Here is a 9,609-nt window from a genome sequence, read left to right as displayed (position 1 = left end):
AACGAGATATGATACATTGTCACTCCAAGATACAATTTATGATTACCCTTGTTTACGTGTCAATTATTACTTTCACACTTTTTTTTTCTTTCTTTCTTATAGATTAAAAAAAAAAAAAAACCCTAAAACTGGGTAGGAAACTATCTTACCATATAAGCAAGGTGACAAAGAGTTGTCTTGAAGTGGCAACAGATCACATCTCAAAATAAACTACATTCAGCTCAACAAAATTCTGAAACACTATTTGCTTCGGTTTTCACCAAATTTGGTGAACACTATTTACTCACGGTTTTTTTCTTTTTTAAAAAAAATCATTTAAAAATCTCTAATATTCTCTCTCCTCTCAAAGAAAGAAAAAATAAATCATTAAAAAAAAATATTTAAATGACAGTGAAAATAAATAGCTAAAATAGAAAAAAGGTTAATTTTAACTAAAATTGAGAGTAAATTTGTTAAGCTGAATATAAATGCTTTCAAAAAATTGAAAACAAGAAAAAGGGGAAAGTCTAATAATGTATTCGTTGATCCCACCATTGATATCTCGTGGACATTTTATATTCTCATACATTCGCAAATCATAACAAACATAAAACGAGGAGCACAAGAGCAAGCTCAAAGCTGAATGTAACAAAGATTAAAGTGCAACAAATTGAAAATGCACTTGCTTCTATCTTAGCCAAATTTTTGACTTATTGTCATTCTCCTTGACCCCTGGTAGTTGATATTTATAAGGTTTGTTGCCAGAAAATGCCAAATGGCCAGTAGCGTCTGTTTTTGTACTTCTTGTAAGCCTTGACAAAGCTTTGGATTGATCAATATTCTTTGCCTTGTTTGGTTCACTTGACAATATCCTCTTATTAAGCAAAGGACTCGACAAAACAAAATTGTTCTCAGTCCCTATGCTTTGGAGCTCTCTCCTTCTCCTTATTTTGTGGAGAGTGTCAGTTCCTTTGAGCAAGACGGACTCCTGGTTAATTGTTCGGTTTGCAGAGTTTAAGTTCCTCAGATATGGAGAATCCATTTCTCCTAAAGCTTGCACCCTTGACCAAGCTTTAGTTTCATTAAGCTTGGGTCCTGACTTCTCTGCAGAACATGCTCGTAGCACGCGCTCTTCTTGTTCTTGCTTTCTCAACTTTTCTTCAAGCTCTTTGATCTGTCGTTAACATTTAGGAATGAGAAGAGGATAAGCAATTGATCTGCGGGATAGTATTTTGTTTATGCAAAACGAAAAATGTTAAAAGAACCTTTCGTTGAAGCATTTGGAATCCTTGGTTGCCGTCTTCCATTGTCAGCTTGTTTTCGAGTTCGTTGGCCTGTAAGAGCAAAAGCACATTCGTTTTTGTTAGCATGTAAGACTGCTTCTATTGTGTGCGGAACTGGATCTTAGAATATTGATACCAGATTTGAAAAAAGAAATAAAAGAGAACTAACTGCACAAATTGGGATTTTTAATTACTAGCAAAATCAATCTAGGTGAGCTCTTACAAACCACACGCGCACACACACAACCCTTATATTCAGGGTCATTTCCCCCATTACCTTATTTTGGGTTCATTTGGGGTTGAGAGAGAAAGAGAGAAAGGAGAAGGGGGATCTGCATGTATTCTCGACAAACAATAGCGATTGTGGAGAAAACTGTTAAGGATAATTTAACATTTAATACACAAGATAACCTTTCGTTGTAGCATTGAGGAATGACGCTCAAATTCTTGTGTTCTATCTTTCAACTTGTTCTCAAGCTCCTTAACCTGTGAAGAATAACGAAAGCAAGCAATTTTTTTTTGATTAATCAAGCATGTTTATGATTGCTGCAACAATAACAGTTTGCTGCATTGTTTAAAGCATTTGCTGCCATCTCATCAGAAGAAATAGTTCACATTAATCAACCAAGAGTCATTATTTTCTGGCGAATATGATGGCAGCAGTCGCCTTACCTCGATACATATCACTTCCTTTGGAGCACACTATCATATGAAGAACTTCAATAAGCAGGATATCTTGTGAAGATCATCCTAGCGGATCCAAGATATCCATGCATATATGAAGATCATTGGAACTGAAACTGAATTAGGGACAGCTTTAATTGCACGCACCTTGTTCTGAAGAGTTATCGACTCTACATGCTCCCGCCCTTTGTGCTTGTTCTCGAGCTCCTTCACCTTTGGCAAAATGGAAGCCAGATCAAGATGTCAGATGACATATTTTTGGTTGCTATGACAAAAGGGAAGTAAATGAAGTAAACACAATACATCTGGCAAGCAACCTTCTGTTGAAGATTCAAGCAAATTTCTTCCTTCCTCTGCACCCCTCCTGAAAGTTGAAACAACTGCTTCTCCAGCTGTCTGCATGACTCTGTCTTTGATGCAATCTGCCCTTCAAGTTCACTCACCTTTTCTTGTTGACTTCTGTAAAGCTGATCCCTGCTTTTGGCCTTACCTTCTAAATTGTTCAAGTTCTCTTCTAACTTCTGCAAAGCGTCATCTTTTGATCTCAATTCTTGCTTTGCTTTATCAAGCTTCAAAAAAATTGGAGAGAAAAGGGAAAAAAGAAAAGAAGCTAAGTACTGGTTTGTTCAATTCATGGATAGAAAAAATTTGCCATATGAGCATGTGCGTGAATAGCAAATGTTAATAAAAGAACACTCCAACTGATAATCCTAAAGCATACCATCATTCTCAGCTTTTGAAGCTCACCCATATCAGTCTGCTTCCTTGCAGGACCCAACTCCACACCTCGAACCCGAGTTGCAAAATTTAATGAACTTATAGTCTCACCTAGGTCTTGCTCCAAAGGGCTGATTTGCACAAACATCAATGTCTTAGAATCACCCCCTGAAGCACATTAAAGAATAAAATATGGTTTTACTTCCGGATCGCTACCCATTTCCTACAGAAAGTATACTAAAACAAATGACTTCATTATTGTCTGGTGTCTAAATGATTCATTTTGCTTATAGTAATGGTGTCTAAATGCTTACCTAAGGAGTCTTGAAGTAAATGTGTGAGTTTAGAGTTTCTGCAAAATCCCAACGTATAAATTAGAGAATGAAAATAGGCAAAAGGTATCTGAATACAAGAAAGATTAAAGGAAAACCTGTATGGAATGTGGCTGCTTTTGGATGCCAAAGCATAAATCACATCCCCAAGAGCTGAAAGAGATCTATTGATGTTTTGAGCTTCCTTGAGACGTTCCCCTTGCACATCGGTTTTTGCTAGCCTCTCACTGCCAGCCAAGTCCACAAGCCATAGCTTGCTCTGGGTGCACTCACCATTCATCAAATTCTTTGCTCCTACCATTATGCAGAGGATGCTAGAAAAAACAAGAAAGATTGATATAAGGCAAGCTAAAAAATGATATAATAAAGGGTACTTATCTTCAAACCCTCTTTCTGCAAAGACAATCCTGGATTAACCATTACACAAAAAGAGTCTCAATTAATAATTACCAATGGGATCGGCTACTGTGTTCATTCACGTTGTTTGATCCTATAGCTCTTGCATTGCTTCCAGTTTGCAGAACACTCCAGACCTCCTTGATGTTCTGAACTTTGGCTTTAACAATTCCTGGCACATGGTGAACCCCTTCAGAAGCTTGCCTTATCTCCAACCTAATATACAAGGCAAGTTAAGATTGCAATATGCAGTCAAAACAGATGCATAACACAACCTAAATCAAAGTGATCTACATGTCATATGACCAAACTAAACTAATGTTAAGTAAGCCGTATTTTTCAGTGTGCAAAAGATTTATGGCAAGTAACTTGAGCTATTTTGAGTAATTTGATTCAATGAATGAGATGGAAAATTTACTTCTTTGATGTTGGAGAAGAGGCAAGCAAGTCCCTGATTTGCTCATTGTAGACTTCAAGCACACTAACAGATATGCTGTATGTGAAAGTTTCTTTTTTCTCCTGAGCAATTTTGAACAACTGCTCCAAGGTTCTATAATTGACTCCTCGGTTCTGCTCTGAGCCTTCCATTGTGAATGTTTTTCCTGTCCCTGTTTGCCCGTATGCAAATATACAGACATTGTAGCCATCCAACACCGAAGCTACCATCGGTGAAGCATCCGCAAATACATCAACTGTTATAGAAAGAGCATACTTTGAGTCAATCTCATTTGGAACCAAAAACTATTCCAGATTTGGTGCTTTCAGTAAAGAACATCTGCATGTCAATATATCACATGTATAGTATCCATGGACAAACCATTGTCCAATATCATCTGGAACCAGGACTACTCTAGATGTGGAATTTTCAGTGAAGATCATTCACAAGTCAGAAAAGCAGTGGTAAAAAATTCAGCACAAGACTGAATAGGGAATGATATCAGAAAAATAAAAACAGAAATGGGGAGGGGAACAAGAAGCACATTAGATAGAAAACCAAAGAAAAGGCTAATGCCAAGAGTCAGGGCCATGGGGGTGGTTCGGCCACCCCCAAAACTGGCTTTGGGGGTGGCCAGCCACCCCATGTAGCCCAAAGGGGTGGCTGAGCCAACACTTCAAATTTTTTTATTATTATTTTTTTTTAAAAAAATCCTTAAAATTAAAAAAAATGGTAGCCACGTTAATGTTGATGTGGTGCTGACATTGTATCTGGGGGACAGGTGTTGCATTATTACACCGACACCTGTCCAATGACATGGCCAAACATTAGTTTTAGACAGAAAAATGGACGAAGGTACTATCTCCGTCTTTTCACATAACACAGGTACTATTTATGATACAAATAAAAGCACAGGGGACAAAAAATAAAGTTGTCAAACCACAGGTACCAATAAGGTGTTTAACCCTTAAAATAAACCAGTAACTAGCTCATAGACTTGAGAACCATATATCCAAGTTTAATACATTCCATAGCATACCTTGATCATCCTTCGGGGTATAAACTCGGTCAAACCTGAAGATCTTCTTTGTCGACCCACTAGTAAGTATCCCAAGTTCTCCATCCTTAGTTACATCAAAATCAATAATTGTTGCATTCCCAGCTGATATCTCCTCCTTCCTCAAAGGCCGGCACCTACAGAAGACCCTGATGTTCCCTGTAATGTATGCAGTTAAGAAAAGCATGAGTTGCACACGCCAAAGATGTGGGGAGAACATCAATATTTTATGCAGCATGAGAAAAGATTATGCCTTTTGCTTCCTGTATCTGGTTATAGAGCATCTTTCTTTTTGCCTGCTCCTCACTGAACTTCAATTTAAGATCGTCACACTGTCCAACTGCAATTTAGATAGTATTTTGAAGACATGAAGTTCAAAAGCAATTACATTTTAGTGCTAATGCAAACTTACCTAGCGCTTGAACTGCAAATACCATTTTGTTCAATTCAGGAATGGAAGCAGAACACTGGTATGCCGCACGAGATAGATGATAATGCTCTTGTTTCATGGTCTGAAATGGATCAACGAATATACATTTTTAAGCATCAAAACTGAAGTTAACTAGTATAACGTTGGAAATCATGTTTTTACCTTAACTTTATTTTCTAAGTCGTCAACAACAGCAGCCCACAGCCTCTTATCACATTCATATCTACTACAAATATCCCTCAAATTTGCTGCTTGCTTTTCCATTGCTTGATCTGAAAAATCATTATCCATAATCAGAAATATGAATCTTCAAACCACGAAAAATTGAAATAGTGATAAGGTGGAACAAACAAGCAGTCCACTACTCAACAAGACACACAAAGATGATTTCCCAAGCCAAAAAAATAGATTGAAATAAAATAAAATACTTTAGATGTAAGAAACCATCCACTCTGAAGACTTTGCTTCCTCCATATGATGTAAAACGTCAACAAATATATTGGATATTGCCTTACCTAAATAAAGATTCTGAAGGAACTTGTTGTCAAGTTCCATCCTAACCTTCTCAAGCTGCTCGTTTGCAGCTGTCAGTGACATCCACGCCTCATGACATTCATCTGTCTTCAGCTGGCACTGTGTCTTCAGCTCCTCTATCTTCTTTTCATACTTGGCAGTAGATATCATTCTCAAATATTTATTCTGTCAACCACATCAGATTCAAAGTCAAAGTAAATAAGTAATTGAAAGCTCCAATTTCTAAGTAATTATTCAAAGAATATCTGACCTGGGCTGATGAAATTTCTATCTCAGCAGCACAATTGTTACAGATGATGTATCCATGTTTAACCTGTGATGCTAGTCAAGTCATAGGATAAGACATGAGTCTCAATACTAAATCTTTTTTCTCATGGGTTTGATGTAGCAAGTAAGAAGTGAAGATACCAGGTAATTTAGCTGCCCTCTTGAGGCCAATCCCACTAACTATTGGGTTTCCATTAACTCCCTCAAACCTCATTACCATTGTCCCATCCTCCTCCACAGAAACTCTAACATCTACCAACTGCAATGCCTTGTTGGCTCCAACAATGGAATAGATATCAAGTTCGGCTAGAACCTTCCATTTTCACCAAAAAAGGAAAATTTTCAAAATCGATAGATAAGTCAATAATCAATATAAAAATGGCTGACAGAAAGAATGGGGGAAAAATCATGACAAACTTTTTATTTATGTTTACTTGCCTTTTCTTCCTGCATGAACACATCAAATACTCTCATTCCTCTAGGACCATTTGTGTTTATAATTTCAGCAAAATGAAGATCAACAAAATAGTCCCCAGGGGATAGGCTGTTGAACGAATAACAGAAATTACCAACCCGAGCTGATTGATAAAGAGATGGTATATCACCACCCTCAGCTATAGTTTCATCAGTTCTTAAAACATCCCCTCCATGAAAAAAGCTGTCGGGCTGAACTTGAAAACCAAGATTTCCTTCTTCCTTTAGAGCTTCACCTCCAGCATTTACAAATATTACCGGATTATCTGGTTCACGAGACCAAGTAATGTGAGAGTTGACTGAATATGTGGTGTTCAAGCCAGCAACTTCAATGTGTTTGTTGCTTTCTCATAATACCATATGCAGAATATACATGATAGAGTTACAAGTAAAATGCATACATTTATAATACCATCAATTAACAAGTTAATGAAAATCCAATTCTGATTATACAAAATCTAATAAGCCTCTTCACACAATAAATTCCAGAAAATTTTGAGAAATTATAACTTAATGCCATTTAGTTTCTAAGGACAAAATCAGTTGATTTAATTCGCTCAAATGGTTATACAAAAATTTAGAGGGGTTTAAGGTTAATTCATTTCTTTAAGAAAAAAATAATAATAATCTTCCCGCCATTTATCAGGCTGCTAAATGGAGCATATAAATTAAATAAAGATCTTCTATACATGAAATAAAAAGAAAACCATATAGAGAAGGAAGCCCAAAACTAATAAATAAGTCAAAATATACGCAACGAAACCCAGATAAACCCTAAACCTTGGCCGTGACTGCGAAAAAGAACCCAATTATCTTGAATTATCCCATGTAAACATCACAAATTTTGGTTTCTTTTCTTAAAATCTCTCTCCAACCAAACAATCTAAGGAAATTAACAATAATAACAAATTAAAATCCAATAAACAGAAACCTGTGCAACTGGTGTGCGCGAACCCTGTTCGAAGCAACCTCGAACCCGGAACACACAGCGCCGAGTCCCTCGAATCCGCAACGTTGTCGTTTTCGTCCATTTCGAACTTTCTGGGGTAGTTAAGAACGCCACAAGGCCAAGAATTAGGGTTTAAGTTTCGTGGGTCTTGGTGTGAGGTGGCGCTGGATTGAGTCTCTGCCGTAAGGAAGAAGAGATTTCTACCTTGGGCGGAGCTGAGCTGTTTGGAAAGCTGAGGGAAAAGGTTGGGACTATAGCAAGGCTTTTGCTTTCTCTTCTACTTCTGGGACCTCCTCTTCTTTTTGCTTGCTTGTACGGGTCACCGCCATTATTGTCTTCGATTTTGTTTTCAAATTCAAAATTAACGGACTGTTCGGTTTTTCGCGGTCCTCAGTGTAGGGACGAGGAGGAAGAGAACGAGTACTATTACACGGACAGAAACTTTCTACCGACAGGTTTTGTACGTAGGGAATTGTATACGACCCGCGTATAGGAGTGATACGTCATACATGTCTTTTAAATAAGAAGAATATATATTTTTTTATTAATACTTTTAAAAAAACATGTAAAAAAGTATATATTTTTTCATTAATGCTATTAAAAAAAATATGTGAGAAGCACGTGCTATTAAAATAACATGTATTTCTCACATTATTCTTTCTATATTACACACACTCCCACTTCTTCATACCCATTTCTTCACACTTTTACGTGATTTTTAAAATTACTATTAAATTAAAATCTAATAAATATTTATATTAAAGCCAATAAAATTTTAAAAGTCACCTAAAAATGTGAAGAAAAAATATTAATTTATGTGGAGAAGTGAAAGTGTGTGTAGCCATGACCACACACAGGTTGCTCTCTTACCAAAAATGATTTGAAATTTTTGTCAAGTTAAAATTATTTGATAAAATGTCTACAACTATTATTATTCAAAGGAGGTAAAAAAAAAAAAAAAAAATCATTATAGGTGGTTACACTAAATTACGATAAGCTAGAAAGCAGATTACAAATGTCGGAGTGGACTTCACTTTTCCTCGATGGATCAGGATGAACGATTCTCAATCTTGTTACAAAGACAGACAGAAACTCAGAAACCTTTTTAACGAAGACTTATCAAAAAGGTTGTTAAGATTGACGCATCATCGTGTCGGGAAATAGTAGCAAGATAAAAATATAATTTATAATATTATTAAATCACAAATCATTTTAGTTAGAAAAAATACTATAAGCCATTTTTTTTTTTACAACTATTTTATAATATTAATTTGACGGCCTTGATTAACATTTAAATCATTTATTGTTAAAAAACAAACAAAAAAACTTTAAGAGTTAATTAAAACTACTATATTAATATCGTAAAATAATTATGAAATAAAAATATTGTATATAGCATACCTATTCTAGTTAACTAAGAATAATGATATATACCTCACTATTATCCTTTTAAATCAATCTTTGTTAAAAAAATAAAAAATAAATACAAGAATGAATTAGCATTAATGTTATGCCAGCTTTATAAAATAATGTCAGGTATATAGCATCACTGATTAACTAAGGTGATGGGATACAAAAACCAGTATTATTATATCAAAAAAAGTATATATAACTTTTTAAAACAACTACTTCATTGTGGTTAATGTCATTTCCTAATCTACAAAAAAAATGTCTATGTTCTCTCTAATGACCGAAATAATCTTCATAAAATTATTAAAAAATATATAAAATAACAAAAAGTTATAAAATAAATAAATAAACAGTTTCTTTTTCGTTTGTTTTTTTTTTATTATTATTTTTTTATAATTATCAGTATTTTTTTTCGTTTTTATATTTTTTTAAAAAAAAAAAAGAAAAATTCTTTTTTTCTTTAATTTTTTTTAAGTTTTTATCCTATTTTATTTTTAACTTTTTAGTTTTTCTTGAATTTATAAGGACATGTTTATTTTATTCAAACAAATTTATGATTATTTTCGTCTTTTTGTTGATCTTAGGAAAACATTAATGTGACGTCCCACATCGCCTGGGAATGAGGATGTGCTTATATGTATAAATGCACCCTTTATGACAC

At 35.0% G+C, this 9,609-nt stretch overlaps 1 protein-coding gene across 1 annotated transcript; it reads right to left on the bottom strand.

The window, feature by feature from the left end:
* Positions 1–501: 501 nt before the first annotated feature.
* LOC133870169 (kinesin-like protein KIN-14R) lies at positions 502–7,974 on the bottom strand. The gene is made up of 19 exons (XM_062307229.1): positions 7,521–7,974; positions 6,554–6,855; positions 6,257–6,428; positions 6,099–6,169; positions 5,830–6,013; positions 5,477–5,586; positions 5,297–5,396; positions 5,138–5,224; positions 4,867–5,043; positions 3,810–4,083; positions 3,446–3,607; positions 3,094–3,309; positions 2,978–3,015; positions 2,668–2,831; positions 2,264–2,515; positions 2,094–2,159; positions 1,674–1,748; positions 1,245–1,313; positions 502–1,153 (listed from the first exon to the last, which is right to left on the bottom strand). Exons 1-19 carry the CDS (start codon positions 7,618–7,620, stop codon positions 668–670), a joined length of 3,105 nt encoding a protein of 1,034 aa, XP_062163213.1. The 5' UTR covers positions 7,621–7,974; the 3' UTR covers positions 502–667.
* Between the last annotated feature and the right edge of the window lie 1,635 nt (positions 7,975–9,609).

The sequence above is a fragment of the Alnus glutinosa genome, chromosome 6 (assembly GCF_958979055.1).
Source record: "Alnus glutinosa chromosome 6, dhAlnGlut1.1, whole genome shotgun sequence".
NCBI lineage: Eukaryota > Viridiplantae > Streptophyta > Magnoliopsida > Fagales > Betulaceae > Alnus > Alnus glutinosa.
This window is presented reverse-complemented; position numbering and strand designations above follow the sequence as displayed.